The sequence below is a fragment of the Jaculus jaculus genome, chromosome 10 (genome assembly GCF_020740685.1).
Source record: "Jaculus jaculus isolate mJacJac1 chromosome 10, mJacJac1.mat.Y.cur, whole genome shotgun sequence".
In the NCBI taxonomy this organism is placed as follows: domain Eukaryota; kingdom Metazoa; phylum Chordata; class Mammalia; order Rodentia; family Dipodidae; genus Jaculus; species Jaculus jaculus.
The window spans coordinates 71,506,557-71,524,765 of record NC_059111.1 but is presented as its reverse complement, the minus strand read 5'-3'; the positions used below and the strand labels follow the sequence as shown (position 1 = coordinate 71,524,765).

The window sequence follows — 18,209 nt, the reverse complement described above, 5'->3', positions numbered from 1 at the left end:
ATCATACACTTTTAAATATTTTTACTGTATAATAGTGCTAAGGCAGGGAAGTGTTAATTTAGAGAATTATTTGAATAAATCAAAGAAAAAGGATTTATGTTAAATATAATCAAAGTGGTAACACTATTTTCCAATTATTACATATAATTCATGGTTTACTTCTACCCCCTTGCAGAAACTACACCTCAATCTTCAAGAAAAATTCAGGATCCCACGCTATAGCTGGTTTTGTTTGTTCTATCTTGCCCCTCTTTTTAGAGAAAAGGTAAGACTTTCTCAGTTACCATCGCATCACATCACATACCATCCCTCCCATGTATGAATGATGGCAATGTCTCTTGCAGAACAGGAAAACCCATTAACTAAACTTCTAAATTTGTTCTTTTTGCAGTGTTTATAGCAGACAAAAAAAAAAAAAAAAAAACTTAGCAGTTTCAGATGCATATTATTTTATATATAGTAACTGTCCCATCTGAAAAGCTAAAATTTCTCATTAAGACTTATCATGGATAGGGAGTGACAATAATGTAAATGGACAGATTGAAGAAAATTTTAAACTACCAACAATATAGTGTCACAGAACAAACAATAGGGGAAAAGATGGGTAGAAGCAATGGTTACTCAGTTTTCTTTTTTTTTTTTTTAGTTTTTAATTTATTTATTTGAGAGTGTTCTTACAACATAAAAACAAGATATTACTTCCTAATAAAATCATCAAAATTAGGCTCACAACATAAAATAAATCTTGTGTACACAGACCTTTTGAACAGATTACATTTCAAAGACTGGAGTTTTGTCTGTTCTAAACTGAGAAGGTATTTTGCATTTGCTTATATCACAGTTTTACATTGCTTGTATTCTCCTTCCAATATCAGTCTTGAATTAAAAGATACAACTAAATCAACTCCTTGAATTAAAACTAGGGAAATGGGGGCTACAGAGATCACTTAGCGGTTAAGGCACTTGCCTGTAAAGCCTAAGGACTCATGTTCTACTCTCCAAGTCCCACGTAAGCCAGACATACAGTGACACAAGCCTGCAATGTTGCACACGTGCACAGGAGGCATACGCATTTAGAGTTCGACTGTAGTGGGTAGACACCCTGGAGTGCCACTTTTCTCTTTCTTTCTCTCTCATAAAAAATGGGCGGATACTGGAGAGATAGCTTAGCAGTTAAGTGCTTGCCTCTGAATCCTAAGGATCCCAGGTTAAGACCTGATTCCCCAGTACCCCCGTAAACCAGATGCCAGATGCATAAGGTGACGCATGCATCTGGAGTTCATTTGCAGTAGCTGGAGGCCCTGGTGTGCCCATTCTCTCTCTCTCTCTCTCTTTCTCTCTCTCTCTCTGTCACTCTCAAATAAATAAATAAAAATAAACACACACACACACACACATACATACACACACACACACACACACAGCTGTTGTGCTTGCCTCAAAAAAAAAAAAAAACCCTAAGGAAATGAATTAAAAGTAAGGAAATGAGAAAACGCATTACAGATATTATAAGCTTTAATAAAACATTTGTTTAACATGAAATCATGTATGGTGATATCTCTAGAATTTTTTTTAAGTTTTATTTACTTATGTATATATTTGAAAGAAAAAGAGAGCATAGGCAAGCTAAGGCCTCAAGCCATTGCAAATGAACTCTAAGACGCATGCACCACCATGTGCATATATATGGCTTATGTGGGTACTGGGGAATTGAATTTGGGTCTTTAGCCTTCACAGGCAAGTGCCTTAACCACTAAGCAATCTCTCCAGCCCCCAGAATTATTATTTTGTTGTTGTTGTTCAGGATTGCTTTGACAATTCAGCATCTTCAATGCTTCAATATGAATATTAAGATTGGTTCTTCTCTACTTCTATTGAAGACAAACTGAAATTTTGAGAAAATTCTTAGCCTACTAGAATCTTGAAGATTGACTATTAGCTACTTTTTTGTTACTGAGAAAAATACAGGACAAAGCAACTATGATGAAGGAGTTTGTTTTGGCTCAGAGTTCAAGTGCACAGCGCATCATCACAGCGAAGTCATAGCAGCAGGAAGGAGGGAGCTGGTTACACTGAGTCTGGAGTCCAGTGTACTTACCAGTAACTGTTCTTGGTCTTTCTTGGCATCCTTGTAAGAGGAGGATCAAGACATCCAAGATGGTAATGCAGTTTACAGGTATCACACAGTAACAGAAGATGCTGGTCATGGTTCTTCTTACAAATTCCACAACTGTTAATAAAAGTAACAAATGAGGATTAGGCTAATTTTCATAGTGAAGCACAGTTTAATTATAACATTTTTTAAAACTTTAAAATTTTCCTTCTGACCAACTGAATATTTTTTCCCCTTGTAACGATGCTTTCGTTTTATTTTGATTTTAGTCCTTTTAGTCAGAATCCTGCTATGCAACATAGGCTAGCCATGAATTCAAGGTCCTCTGGACTTATCCTCCTGAGTTCTTGGATTACAGATACATAGTATAGCACCTGGTGATAAATTACTTTTTTAACAACATACATCCATTCACAGTATCAGTAACAGTTTTGAAAAATTTTTTTTGAAAAATAGCTTAGATCTTAATAAAAACTTACAATTTACTAAAACCAAACCTTTCAATGAAGGGAATATTTAAAGTAATATTGACAACAGCTTTAACTTTATTACATAAAGCCCACTTAATATTAGTTCAACTTTTCTTTACAAAAACAAAATGAAAGGAAATTCTACAAATTGAAAACCACTTTGAAAGTCAAAAGAAATTATTTTACAAACAAGTTCATTTTCTATAACTGATTGTAAGCTTTTTCCAGAACCTTCAACTTATAAATAAAATGTGTCTGTACATAAGTCTCTTTTCCAGATCTATCTTGAGCCTTAAAACATGCCGAGTAAGCTAGGCATGGTGGTGTACACATTGAATTCCAGCACTTGGAAGGATCATTGTGACTTCAAGGCCAGACTGAGACAGTGAATTCCAGGTCATCCTGGCGCTAGACCGAAACCCTACCTCAAAAAAACAAATGCCAATTGATGTTAACCCAGAAAGTAAAGAGAAAGATTACTCAGTAAATAATATGACTACAAGTGAGCATGGAGAAAAAAGGTGCATACAAACTGAAATATACAATGTTTAAGAAATATGCACTAGCTACAAAGAAAATAGGCTGCAGTTATAAATCTATCACTACATAAAAACAAAACTTTTAATTCATTCAAGTAAAATATAACTGCCCACTTATATATTATATTGGTAAACATAATTCATTATTATAAGTTTAATGAACAAAAACGTATTTCATTATTCTACATAGAAAACATTTTGATAAAATAAACCTTAAATGCAATTCAATTCTCATATGGGCATAGTATACTCTCAATGTCTGTACAATATTATTTTGTTCCACCTTCATTACTTGCCTATAAAGCACTGTAGGAAGAGTAGATGTCTTTTGTGTGCCTCCTTCTTTTTTGCTTGGTTTTCTCTCCTTGGGTGCTCGTAAAATTGCCGGAACATTCAACTTCTATTGATTTGAACACATGTATATATACTGTTTTAAAGACACAAGGCAACATTTTCCTCTACTGGTCACACATGCCAACTAAGTATGCTAAGACTGTGAGGGGTAAATCTGTTTTAATGGCTATCTGGCTATGATGTTGGCAAAAATGAAAGTAAGGATTTGTCTAATATTTACTCTTTTTTTTTTTTTTTTGACAAAGAGAGAGAGAGGGAGAGAGGCAGAGAGAGATGGTGGGCATGCCAGAACCTTCAGCCACTGCAAACAAACTCCAGATGTGTGTGCCACTTTGTGCGCATGTGTGACATTGCACACTTACATCACTGTGCCTGAGAACATGGGACCTGGAGATTCAAACATGAGTTCCTAGGAGTCATGGGCAAGCAACCTAACCACTTAGCCATCTCCCCAGCCCTAACATTAGCATATTTTTAATTTTATTTATTTTTAATTTATTTATTTGAAAGCAACAGACAGAGAGAGAAAGAGGCAGATAGAAAGAGAGAGAATGGGCAGGCCAGGGTCTCCAGCCACTGCAAACAAACTCCAGATACGTGAGCCCCCTTGTGCATCTGGCTAATGTGGGTCCTGGGGAATCGAGCCTTGAACCGGGGTCCTTAGGCTTCAAAGGCAAGTGCTTAACCGCTAAGCCATCTCTCCAGCCCAACATTAACATTTTTATTAGAAACCTCTAATTACACACTTTCATAAGTTCTGAGCAACTTAAGCACTACGAAAACTATATACCTCTGGCTTAAAAACTGAAAGACAAGCAAACACAAGCAGAAAGATAATTAAATCGTAACGCAATACACTCAGCAAAAAGGATATCAATGCTATGTATTTTCCTCAACAACTGCACTATAATGATGTTCCATAAGTTAACTAGAAAAATTATATTTATTGGACCAAACTCTCTAGCAAAGGAGATGACATTCTCTTTGGGTTTCTACAAATCTGTAACATGCTAGCTTCTTAGACAGGAACCATCTATCAGAGTCATTTCCTAATAGTCCAGTAGGCTCACATCTGTTCAGCCAACTGGAAAAAGTAGCACACAAATGGTACAAGTGAATTCTATTCCTGTATATTTTACATTTACACAAAGAAATTTGCTAGCATCTGTGAAAAGTTATTTAATAAATGAAAAGATGTTTCATGGAAAATATTTTATATGAGAGGTTTATGAGAAATACTAACAAATCAAGCCAAAATAAAATAATAGATTGGCAAATAACATTTTGCATTCAGCACTGCCTTCTCAAAATATCAAATGTAACAATATTTCAAAAAGACATCAGCAACCAATCAACAAGCACAAAGGCTAATTTTTCCAAAGGCAACTCTTTTAAAAAATATATTTATTTATTTATTTGGGAGGGAGAAAAAGGCAGAGAGAGAGAGAGAAAGAGAAAGAATGGGCACGCCAGGGCCTCCAGCCACTGCAAACAAACTCCAGATACATGTGCCACCTTGTGCATCTGGCTTACTTGGGTCCTGGAGAGTCGAACCAGGGTACTTTGGCTTTGCAGGCAAGCACGTTAGCCACTAAGCCATCTCTCCAGCCGCAAAGGCAACTCTTCATTGTAACCTTTGAAGATCAATTACTCCTTATAGTACAGGCCACTTATACACACACTCTGTTCTCAAAATAAGTGTGTTGAAAGCTAGCAGAGTACAAATTAGCACCTATTACTTTATAACTGTAAGGATTGTATTATAACACTGATTCTTTATAAATATTTGAAAAACATATGATGAAAAATGAAACTCTGAAAAGCTTCCTATGCAAATAAAATACTTTTATAGGAAAGATCCACAATCAGTGGGCCTCCATCAGACATACATTCTTTAAAAATGTAACTGAGGGCTGGAGAGATGGCTTAGCAGTTAAGCGCTTGCCTGTGAAGCCTAAGGACCCCGGCTCGAGGCTCGGTTCCCCAGGTCCCACGTTAGCCAGATGCACAAGGGGGCGCACGCGTCTGGAGTTCGTTTGCAGAGGCTGGAAGCCTTGGCGCGCCCATTCTCTCTCTCTCCCTCTACCTGTCTTTCTCTCTGGGTCTGTCGCTCTCAAATAAATAAATAAAAATTTAAAAAAAATGTAACTGAAATTATTTGCAAATATTCTTAATTTATTATTTTTATATACAATGGAATAAAAAAATCCATTGTTTTAATTTTCTTCTTTTCAACACCAAGAACTTAAACTGGCTTAATTTCTTTTGTTTTGTTCCCCATTAATTACAAAAATAGTTACTAATGAATGTTAGGGGAAAAAACAAACTGTAACATTTAAGTTTCAAAATCCAATTCTTCTGCAGCTGAAAAACAAATTAACAGAAAAATGAATCTCTCTGGTTGCCTTTTAAAATTTTAAATCCAACTGAAAAACTATGACAAAGATACTAAAGGTGCTAAGTTAAAAGAAAGGCTACAGCACAGTAACTTGTGCTCACATCTCAGCCCATCACATTGAAGAAGCCATTGTAAGCTACAGATTTTCAGTAGGTAGCTTCCAGTGCTCTTGGACGTATTTCAGATAGAAATCATTATCTCAAATGATTACACTCTAACCAAATAGAATTCTTCATTTAGTGAAATTACATAGTCATAAATATGGTCTTTTTAAAAAACTAATATACAAAGCCAAGAACTGAATAAGGAATTGGAAAGAAACTTACCTGCCCTGTGATTCGGCCTAGTAAGGCCCATATCCCTTGCCCTTCACTTCGAAGTTTCCCATTAAGGTTTTGTAGTTCTTCTAAAGATTCACACAGCTACAAAGTGAGTAAGTCCACTTAGTAAACTTCTTTATGTGGAAATTTAAGTAATTTATCAATGAGCATCCAAGATCATCTACATTTGTATTCTATACACTTAACATAATTTTAGTCACAGCACTATCAAGAGACAAAGCTAATATTCCTTAGTCTCATCAACATAATATGAGCCTTGTGTGTTATGATGTTATGTTATGATAGTAATGATGATAGCTACTCATTTTATTATACATGTCCTAGCTGGGTACAAAATTACACATATACTTTGTCTTATCTCTATTAAGATCACTTTCCTCATGAGAAAACTAAGAGTTACAGCAGTTCTTGGTCAAGAACATATTTATCAAGAATTTCCATGTGACTTTAATCCCAGTAGTCTTTTCACTACAATGTGGTTAATTACTGAGTTTTACTTTCTATTAATTTTTTTAACATTTACAGTGTTTTCTAATAATAATTTGATATTAATTTTATTTGTTTATGTTACTTAGTTTCAAACATTTCGGCCACGTCTTTATATATTTCATAGGAAGAAGAATAAAAACGTAAGTTGAAAGTATTTTTTATCAAAAGTAGCATTACAATACAATTTAAGATTAAAACAGTATTTAAAACTAGGCTTTTACATGTTTTTACAAATGCAGAAAGAGAAATTCTATTACTGTGTGTAGTTAGCAATAAAAAATGGAGTGAGCACAGGCCTGCCATAGCTCAAAGAGGGGTGAAAAGTTAGTAAGAGGCACAGAGTAGGTATGAACACCCTGAGGCATTGTCCCAGTCCCCTCCCATTCCCCAGAGACTGACTGATGCCTTCATGACTCCACAGTAAATACCAACTACAACAGAGAGGAGGGCTGTCAGGGAAATGGACATGGGAGCAAAGGGATAGAAGAGTATACTGTTTTATAAAATAAAATTAAAAGAAAAAGAATGGAATTAGCAATGTTAGCCTAAAACCCTAACTCTGAGATTTGATTACTATGTGTACATGGAAAAATTATCTTCACCCTGATAATGAGAGCAGTAATCATAACCTACACTGCAAAGTCAAAGAGGATTACATGAGGAAGTACATGTAAAGAGATCAGACCTGTACCCGGGGCATATAGAAAGTACTCAGTAAGTGATGAGGAGGAGGATGACGATAATGAAAGACTAGAAAAGATCCTAAAAACTCTGTAATTACAAAATAAAATACAAATTCCATAAAAATCACAAAAGAATAACAAGATCTACTATCCTATGCATTTCGTAGCCAACTTACCTTATTATATTCTACATGAAGCTTTTCTTGCTCATTCTCTAATTTATCCTTTATATTCTTTTGTTCAGCCATATTTTCCTGAATTTGAATCATGCGCATATTTCTCTCTATTTAAATTAAATATCCAATTTTATTTTAGCATAAAATAAAAACTGATATACAACATATACAAAGAAAGCAACTAGTCACAGGTGTTCATATGGATAAGCCTATATTATTTAAAAACTTTTATGCACACTGAGAAAATACAACTACTAAATTTACAAAGCCCTACAAATTAGGAATATAAATATCTTGATTTGACCTATGTGTTTTTCTAAAAAATTAATAGTATGCCAAGTATTTTCATTAGCAAATCATTTTCAGTGAAAATGTAGACATATCAGTGTGTATACTGACCAAAATAGTAATTCACAAAGTCAGCAGTTAGAGCTGGTTGCTTATGTTTTCGCCTTCCATCCACACTAGAACTAGTGTCTGAATTGTCCACTGGAAAGATATCCGTACTGATCCCCATTAACTCTGCTTTGCGCATCAGTTTACGAATAGCTGAAGCACTGCTGGTGAGTGGTCTGGGCAGCTTCTCCCGGGGAACCCAGGCCTGGGGTCTGGTAGATCGGGCAAGCTCTGCCTTGGCACGATATTGCTGAAGCCGGGCATTAATTCTTGCCTACAAAAGAAATGCACATACAAATTTTATCAAGAAGTAAAATGAAACATACTCCTCATGATTCCCATTTCTAAGCTTAGAGAAAGTTAGCAGTAACAACAATCTTATAACTAAGGGTAACTGTACATGTTAATGGTGTTTAAAGTACAATTCTGGAGTTACAATAAAAGAGATTAATACCTCCTAACAATTGTCCTTATTTATGGTCAGAATACTGAAGAAATGATTTAAGCTGGCATTTCTCTTCTCAGCAACTATAATACTCTCCACAGATTTATTTAACTTACATAGAAGTTTAGCAAACAAGATCTATTCAAAATATTGCAGTGATAGAACCATTTTCTATCAGCAACATGTTTCAACATGACAATATATATAATATCTGCTTTACTGAGCAGTACTTCAATGTGAAAATATGCTTTATATATGTTCTATTGACTAAAGAGTAACATATACAGAAATAAACCACCTCATTTACTTTAAACACAAACTACTTCTTAGGTAATTAACCAAATCTCATAATTACATTTCATATGCTCACATCTAGATAGATGTCAATCACATGTCACTGGCAAGCATAGGTGACCTAACAGTTATAATCTTAAAAGAAATAGTGAGTTTGGCAGGATGCCCATACCTGTGCTTCTGGGGATAGTTGTTTTTCTCTCTCTTGCAAAGACATTTTACAATAGGACTGCAGAGCCAAGTAGTTTTTTCTCTTCCATTTTCTGTCTAACCTATCTGCATGTTGCTTACAGTAAGCAAAAAATGGATCTGCTATATCCTATACAAAAAAAGAGGGGGAATGAACATTTTTATTTCAATGGTTCATTAGAAAAGACTACAGGTAGCAATAATGTTTCATTTTGTAAGAATCACATACTGATGGCAATTTCTATTAAAACTGAGAAAGTAACTTTCATATATCATAAGATCATTAATTTAGAAACTTAATCTAATGTATACCTCAAATTTCTAACACTTTCTTTTTCTTTAAAGGGCTTTGTTGAGACTGGACTGTAGTCCAGTCATACAACACTAGCAATAACATAGGCCAGACACTGGATTTGACCTCCAGCACTGCAAAATAATAAAGGGTCCTATGAATTTCAAATTTCCAAAATTAAATCTTGTGTATGTGGTAAAGTTGCATACTTGAATAAAATTTACTATTTAAAACAATAAAACTTTAAATAATTTTAGGGAGAAATAATCAGTAAATATTAAAATTTAAATATGTATAGGTGAATATAATAAAACGACACCATATCAAAAAATACAGAACTAGCTAACACAGAAAATGGGGCTATTCTAAACTTACTATCAAGGACGCTCTGATTCTACTAATGAAAACAGATTAAGAGGACATAAACTTGTCAATATTAAAATTCGGACACTATCCTTAAAGTTTGATGTAAGTAACATTTATATAACATTGTAAAAAGTACATTAGGAAACTTTATATTGTAATATGCACAGATAACATAGTATAGCACTGTGTACAAGATCACAAAACATGGACAAAAGCCAGGCTCTACCACTTAGTGGTTATGTAATTTAAGCAAGTTATGCAGTATTTCAGAGCCTCAGTATCTTATTACCAAAATAGGGCTTAATCATCATTTCACATGGCCATAAAAATGCAAAAATGTAGATAACTTAAATTCGACATGTCTAAAAATACTCAATTTTTCTTCTTCTATAACAGGCATGCTTTTCCTGAAGCTTTCGCTATCTCAGTAAACTGTAAAGTCACTATTACCAGAAGCCCAGGCTCCTCTTTACTTTACAATCTATATCCACAAATCTATTATATCTCATTACTTCCACTCAAAAAAAAAAAAAAACTGTTGTAGTAAGTTTCCCCTGAGCTCCCTACTTTAACCCAAGCATTCCCTATGCTCTGTAGTCAACATAATTAAAAAAAAAAATTGAACCTTATAAAGCATTAATCACCCCATACTTAACTCTTCATACAAGATGGATTTCATCTAACTTGAAGCTAAAGCCTCAAGTCCTTCCTTTTCACCAGCCTCAGTCCCTAAGTCAGTCACAGCCATGCTAGTCTTGGATGTCCTCAAACCAATCAAGTTCTCACCAATGGGCCTTTGCATATGCCATTCCCCCTGCCTACAAGGCTCGCCTCTCCATTACCCACATGTCATACATTACTTCCCTCACTTACTTGAATAAATGTTACCTTATATGAGATAGGCTTTCTGATCTCTCCTATATCCATCCATACTCCCTAAATGTTTTTATCCTGTTTTTTATTTCTTCACACTACTACAATTTTTATTTATTTTGCCATTATCTGCCCTATCCCCACATGCCACTCAAACATAAGCTCGTTTAAGAGCACACAATTTTCCTGCTTTGTTCATTGCTGTCTTTATAGTCTATTATAATTAATATAAAACACTTTAACAAGTCAATACACCTGTTGAGTAAGTATATGAAACAGGTGAAAAAATGATATCTGAACATATTAATTTACAATCAACAAGCTAGCAGTAAGAGGAAAAGACCCAATTAAAGCTTCTCATGATGTCAATGAAACTAGATCCTAATCGATGATTCTGTAAAAATATCAACTCCAAATGGATTGAAGACCTAATGTAAGATAAACTCTGAAATTATGAGAGAAATAAGCACAAAAACCCTTCAAGATAGGCAGGCTATGGACTGTGGAGTTTGAGGGTGAGAAAGAACTTCATAGAGACTGGGCTAGAAGCAGCTGTGTGAGATGCTTGCTGTTATGCCTAAGTCCTGAGAACTTGTGCAAAGCTGCATTGTGTAAAGATGGACTGAACAGCAGAGGGAAATGGCACAGAAAAAATTGAATTATTTGGGCTCAAACTGCTGCCCATTCAGTTCAATTGTTTGAGAGATTATAACCAGTGATTTTGGGTCAGCTGACCTGCACTAGGACAACAGGAAGAATGCAGTGTCTTCTGAAGAGGTCTGAATGCTGAAGAAGTGTCCTGTTCTTAAAAGTTGCCTTTATTCCCCCTGAATTAACAAATTGGCAGCCCACCTGTTATTATGGAGTATAACAAATGCAGGAAAGAGAAGATCATTGAATTTGCAACATGGTTTTGTGTTTTAGAAATGGCCATGGGAAGCACAAAGAAGGACTGTTGGATTACCTATATGGAGACTTAATCGAGCCATGTGGATGAACCATGGGTTACAGTTGGTGACCCAATGGAGATGCCAGGACCAAGAGATGCCTGCCAAAAGAGTTTGCCAGCATCAGATGACGTTTTAGGACTATGAATAGCCTAGCTGGAGGGATGAGATAGGAGTTTCAGAATTTCATCACTGGTTAGAAATGATTTGGAGTCTGGTCAGTGGTTAGAATTGCTGGACTTGGAGCTACAAGATTTGATGTTTGCCCTGCTTAAATCTTGTATTGGTTGAATATTTCTTTGCTATGCCCAATGTCATCTTTTGCAGGGTAGATGCTTATTCTGTGCCATTAAAGCTTTTTTGTTTGTTTTATTTTTTTGGTATTGTGGTTCCGTTAAAAGACCTTGAACTATGGGCATATTTGAGTATCAGTGGGATTTTGATAAAAACTATGGGAGTTTTAAAGTTGGACTGAATGCACTGTATTTTACATCATAAATGGTTATCAGTATATGGGGTCCAGAGGCAGAATGTGGAGGTTTGATTCTGGTATCCCCATAAACTTGTGTTCTGAATGCTAGGTCCTCAGCTGGTGGAAATTTGGAAACTGAAGCCTCCTCGAGGCAATGTATTGTTGGGGAGGGAGGAGCTTACAGGTGTTATAGCCAGCTTCCCCTTGCCAGTGTTTGACACATTCTCCTGTTGCTATTGATCATCTGATATTGGCCAGGAAGTGATGTCCACCCTCTGCTCATGCCATCATTTTCCCCCTGCCATCAGGGGAAACGGAGCTTCCCCTGTAGTGTATAAACCAGTATAAACCAATATAAACCTTTTTTTTCCCCACAAGCTGCTCTTAGTTCAGTGTTTTCTACCAGCATTAGAACCTGACTCCAACAAGGGTAATAGTGGCAGACATGGTGATCAATCAAAACCTGTCAAAGCACCTCTGCTTTTCAACATAGTACTGGAAGTTTTAGCTCAAGCAATAAGACAGGAGAAAGAAATAATCTGGATACAATTTGGAAAGGAAGAAATTAAGTTAGCCCTAATTGCAGACGACATGATTCTATATGTACATAAGTGACCCAGGAACCTCCATCTCAAAATGCTTAAAGGTGATAAACTCTTTCAGTAAAGTAGCCAGATACAAAATCAATGCACAAAAATCAGCAGCCTTTCTATATGCAAAAAACAAAGATACTGAGAAAGAAATAAATGTCACTGTCCCCTTTTTAATAGCAACAAAATAAATAAATAAAATACCTCGGAATAACATTAAGCAAAGAAGTGAAAAACCTTTACAATGAAACATAAAGACACTCAAGAAAGAAATTGAGGAGGGTTTGAGAAAATGGAAAGACCTCGCATGTTCCTGGATAGGCAGAATTAACATTGTGAAAATGGCAATCTTACCAAAAGCAATATGTAGATTTAATGTAATGCCAATCAAAATCCCAACCTCTTTTTTTCACAGAGACAGAAAAAACTGATCTCAAAATTCATATGGAATGGCAGAAAGCCTCCAATATCCAAGCAGATCCTCAGCAAAAGAAACACCTCTGGAGGCATCACTATATCTGATCTAAAGCTATACTACAAAGCCATGGTAATTAAAACAACATGGTACTGGCATAAAACAGGAACATAGATCAATGGAACAGACTTGAGGACCCAGACTTTGGGTCAAGTAACTACAGCTGCTTGATATTTGACAAAGGCCCTAACAATGTACACTGGAAAAAAAAAAAAAAAAGCATCTTAAACAAATGGTGCTCGACAAACTGGATAACCACATGCAGAAACTTGAAACTCGATGCACACATTTCACCATGCACAAAAATCAAGTCCAAATAGATCAAAGCCCTCAACATAAGACCAGAAACTTTGCTACTACTGAAAGAAAAAATAGGAGAAACTGTCCATGATATAGGAGTGGGAAAAGACTTCCTGAATAAAAAAACCCCAGTAGCTCAAAAAATTAAACAATCACTCAACCACTGGGATCACAGGAAGCTGAAAAGCTTTTTCACAGACAGACAAACAATAAGCAGAGCCAATAGATTTCCCAAAGAATGGGAGAAAATCTTTGCTGGACACACATCGGACAGAGGCTTAATTTCTAGAATCTACAAAGAACTCAACCTAACCAATAAAACGTCAAACAACCCACTCACAAAATGGGGCAGAGAACTGCACAGGGAATTCTCAGAGGAAGAAATACAAATGGCAAACACATACTTAAGAAAATGTTCAACATCCCTAATCATCAAGGAAATGCAAATGGAAACAACTATTAGATTCCAACTTACCCCAGTAAGGATAGCAAACATTAAAAAATCTAATGACAATAAATGCTGGTGAGGTTGTGGAGAAATAAGAACCCTCATTCACTGTTGACAGGAATGCAAGCTGGTACAACCACTATGGAAAGAATATGGAGACTCCTAAAAAGGATGACTGTAGAGGTAACAATAGACCCAGTTATTCCCTTACTGGGCATTTATCCTAAAAGCTCCAAACCTCAGCTCAGAGATATTTGCTCAATCATGTTTATAGCTTCTCAATTCATAATAGCTAAGAGCTAGAATCAACCCAGATATCCATCATTAAATGAATGGAAAACTAAGATGTGGTATATCTACTCGATGGAATTCTACACAGAAGTAAGGAAAAATAACACAATGAAATTTGAGGAAAAATCATCAATCTTGGAATAGATCATTCTCAGAGAATGCACCCAATCACAGAAAAATAATCATTGCATGGTCTCATTCATCTGTGGCTCCTAACCAAAGTCTGCCCATGATGCTGACATACCTAATAAATATCTCAAGGACTGGTAAGTAGGGATGATGAGGTAAGCGTGGGGAGCAGAGGACACAAAAACTGGACCCAAATGGAAATGGTACCATAAAATCCTACATCCTGAAAGGCATACTAAAGAGTTGAACCATCATCAGAAGCTAAGAGAGAATACCTGATTCACAGGGGCCTGGAGAGGATATGATAAAGACTATTCTCAATCTTCTCCTGTTTCTCTCTTTCTCTTCTATATTACCTATATATTTCTTCCTTCTTTTCCCTTGGCACTGACCTGTAACTCCCAGTACCAGCACGTGGGTAACATCTACAATGAACTATTGATCAGAGAGACCTACAAGGTTTCCCAAAAAAAGAATTCTGTCAGAGTACTTGATGACCCACCAAAGGTTAATGGTAAGACCCTACTGACAAAGACACCATATGGTGTTGGAATGGAACATGGAGCAACCTAGGAATACCCTAAGGCATGGTCCCCATCCCTCCTTCTCCACTGGGACTGATTGAAGCCTTCATAACCCCAGAGTAAATACCATAATCCCACTGAGGAGGACCCCCCCCCCAGGATAATGGGGACTGGTGCAAGGGGAGAAAAGAGTATAACCTGTCATATAATATATATATAAAATAAAATAATTTAATTTTTTTTAAAAGACATAAAATGTGTGACTAAGCTGGGTGTGGTGGTACATGCCTTTAATCCCAGCAGTTGGAAGGCAGAGGTAGGAGAATCTTTGTGAGTTCCACGTCACGAGTATATAGTGAATTCCAGGTCAGCCTGGACTATACAAGATCTCACTTGAGAAGCAGAGGTAGGAGGATCGCCATGAGTTCAAGGCCACACTGTAACTACAGAGTGAATTCCATGTCAGCCTGGACTAGAGTAAGACCCTTACCTCAAAAAAACAACAACAAAAAAAGTGTCACTAGATAATTATGTAACACTTTAATAATATTCAATTCTACTTTTTACTTTTGTTTTGGTTACTCAAGGTAGGGTCTCACTCTAGCCCAGGCTGACCTGGAATGTAGTCTCAGGGTAGCCCAGAACTTATAGGATCCTCCTACCTCTCTGCCTCTTGAGTGCTGGGATTATAGGCATGCATCACCATATGCAGCCTATTTTTCACTTTTTAAGTGCATATGTTAGATCAAAAAGAATGGACCCATTCTTATTAATAATTATTCTTCAGGTAAAGTATCTCTTGCCTAGCAGTCATCTCTAGTAAAGTATTCATACCCTGCCTTCACATGTTTAAGAATTGCTCACTTGCAACCATAGTTTAGTATGTTTTAACTTGGTTGGAGCAGTCCAGACTTAATTTTATGTGTGTATAGTATGTGCACATGTGCAAATGCACATGCCAAGTATACACATATGCAGAGGCCAGAGAACTTCTGGTGTCCTCCTTTAACACTCTTTAACTTTATTTCCTTGAGACAGTCTCTCACTGAAGTTGCAGCTGCCATTTTTTAAAACTAGTTGACCAGGGAGCCCCAGAGATTCTTCTGTCTCTGCCTCCCCTTAGTGCTGGGGTTACAGGCAAACATGGCCACACTTGACTTTTCATGTGGATTCTGTAGATTACAGTAGGTACTCATGCTTGCCCAGCAAGTGCTCTTACCCACTGAACCATTTTCCCAGCTCCAAATTCATTCTTTTAAGTGAGATTCGAAACACAGGTATAAATACTGTCTTGGGCAGGCACCCAATTTAGACTACAAAAAACCTAAAAAGTTATTTAAAAATAATATATTATAATATAATATTAAAAAGAGAACTGAGGGCTGGAGAGATGGCTTAGCGGTTAAGCGCTTGCCTGTGAAGCCTAAGGACCCCGGTTCGAGGCTCGGTTCCCCAGGTCCCACGTTAGCCAGATGCACGAGTGGGCGCACGCGTCTGGAGTTCGTTTGCAGAGGCTGGAAGCCCTGGTGCGCCCATTCTCTCTCTCTCTCCCTCTATCTGTCTTTCTCTTGTGTCTGTCACTCTCAAATAAATAAATAAATAAAAATTAAAAAAAAAATTAAAAAAAAAAGAGAACCTCGCCAAGTGTGGTGACACATGTCTTTAATTCTAACACTCAGGAAGCAGAGGTAGGAGAATCACCATGAGTTCGAGGCCAGCCTAAGCAAGAGTAAGACCCTACTTCAAAAAAAAAAAAAAAGCCGGGCGTGGTGGCGCACACCTTTAATCCCAGCATTCGGGAGGCAGAAGTAGGAGGATCGCCGTGAGTTTGAGGCCACCCTGAGACTTCACAGTGAATTCCAGGTCAGCCTGGGCTAGAGTGAGACCTTACCTCAAAAAACCAAAAAAAAAAAAAAGAAAAAAAAAGAAAAACAGAACTGATACATATTTAGCATGTACCTACTTAAGCCATATAGGTAATTTACTGATTATATAAATTATTCAAAAGCAGATTAAGTGTATGTGGCAGGGAATATAAGTATAACCTGATGGGAATATGACCAATATGTAATATGTTCATATTATAAAGTTCATAATTTTTTTAAAAGTATATCAAATAAAACACCGTGAAAGAAAATGGCTATAAAAGAGCTATCCTGATTACAAAGTTCAATTTTCCAGATGTAGCAACTGAGCTTATTCTACAAATACCCTGATGAAGTGCTCATCTTGGATTTATGCAGTTCTCTGAGCCACGGAGTTGCCCCTCTGCATTTCTGTTCATTACCCAGAGTGTGAGCCATGGATCCACACAACCATATACTTCAGTTACAATTCAGTATCTACCAATAGCTATGAAAGATATTATATTCATCCAGGACTCAAAGCATAGCTCCTCAAAATCAGGGATTAGAACAAAAACAGATACTTGTGCAAAACATAACATTTGAAGCCAGGTGTGGTGGCACACACCTTTAATCCCAGCACTTGGGAGGCAGAGGTAGGAGGATCACTATGAGTTCAAGGCCACCTTGAGACCACATAGTGAATTCCAGGTCAGCCTGAGCTAGAATAAGACCCTACCTCAGAAAACTAAAAATAAATAAATAAATAAAATATAACTTTTGGGGCTAGAGAGATGACTTAGTAGTTAAAAGCACTCGCCTGTGAAACCTAAGGATCCAAGTTTGATTCCCCAGTACCCAAGTTAAGCCAGATGCACAGGGTGACACATGTATCTAGAGTTCATTTGCAATGGCTAGAGGCCCTGGCATGCTTTCTCTTTTTATTTCTGCCTCTTCCTCTCTCACACACAAATAAATAAATAACTTACACACACACACACACACACACACACACACACACTCATTACCTATCTCTGTATCTATCTCTGTATCTATCTATTTTGGGGGGCCTGAAATGATGGTTCAATGGTTTAGATGCTTGCTTGCAAAGCCTAAAGGTCTGGGTTTGATTCCTAAGTACCCACATAAACCCAGACGCACAGAGTGGCACAGGCATCTGGAGTTTGTTTGCAGTGCTAAGAGGCTCTGGCATGCCCTTTCTCCTTTCTTTCTCTCCTTGCAAACACGATATATATATTTAACTTTCTGGGCTGGTGAAATGGCTCAATGAATGAGGTACTTGCTACTCAAATGTGAGGATCTGAGTTTAGATCCCCAGAACCCACAAAAAAGCCAGGTAGGCATGGTAGCTCACTTGTAATCCAGCACAGGAAAGGCAAATATAGAAGCTAGCTCGTTTGCTATACTAGCCACATCGGCAAGTTCTGGGTGCAATAACAGAGCCTGTCTCAATAAATAAAATGTGAAGCTAAAGTGGACACGTGAAGTCAATTTCTGGCCTTCCTATACATGCATACATGAGCATGAGTACCTGTACATATGTGCTCACTCACACATGAACATGTATACTCACCATACACAAACAACAAAAATAAAAAATATAAAATTTTTTCTATAAGATCTATTTAAATGCAAATAAAATACATTCATCTAATATTTTTTCATAAATTTTCTTCATTAGATTATCTTTATCTATTCCCTGCCTGTTAAATATATGCATAGGACTTAAAAAGACAAGTATAGTAAACAT

The 18,209-nt window shown here is 36.6% G+C and overlaps 1 protein-coding gene across 4 annotated transcripts in view; it reads right to left on the bottom strand.

Annotated features, from left to right (window-relative positions):
* Phf14 (PHD finger protein 14) overlaps positions 1 to 18,209 on the bottom strand; it is a 152,652-nt gene that overhangs the window by 100,343 nt on the left and 34,100 nt on the right. For all 4 annotated transcript variants that reach the window (XM_045160141.1, XM_045160142.1, XM_004671592.3 and 1 more), the window contains 6 exons: positions 8,871 to 9,017; positions 7,963 to 8,233; positions 7,564 to 7,670; positions 6,201 to 6,296; positions 3,419 to 3,522; positions 2,099 to 2,230 (listed from right to left, as the gene is read on the bottom strand). In XM_045160141.1, the coding sequence (XP_045016076.1) occupies positions 2,099 to 2,230; positions 3,419 to 3,522; positions 6,201 to 6,296; positions 7,564 to 7,670; positions 7,963 to 8,233; positions 8,871 to 9,017 (857 nt within the window). The remainder of the gene's footprint in view (positions 1 to 2,098; positions 2,231 to 3,418; positions 3,523 to 6,200; positions 6,297 to 7,563; positions 7,671 to 7,962; positions 8,234 to 8,870; positions 9,018 to 18,209) is intronic.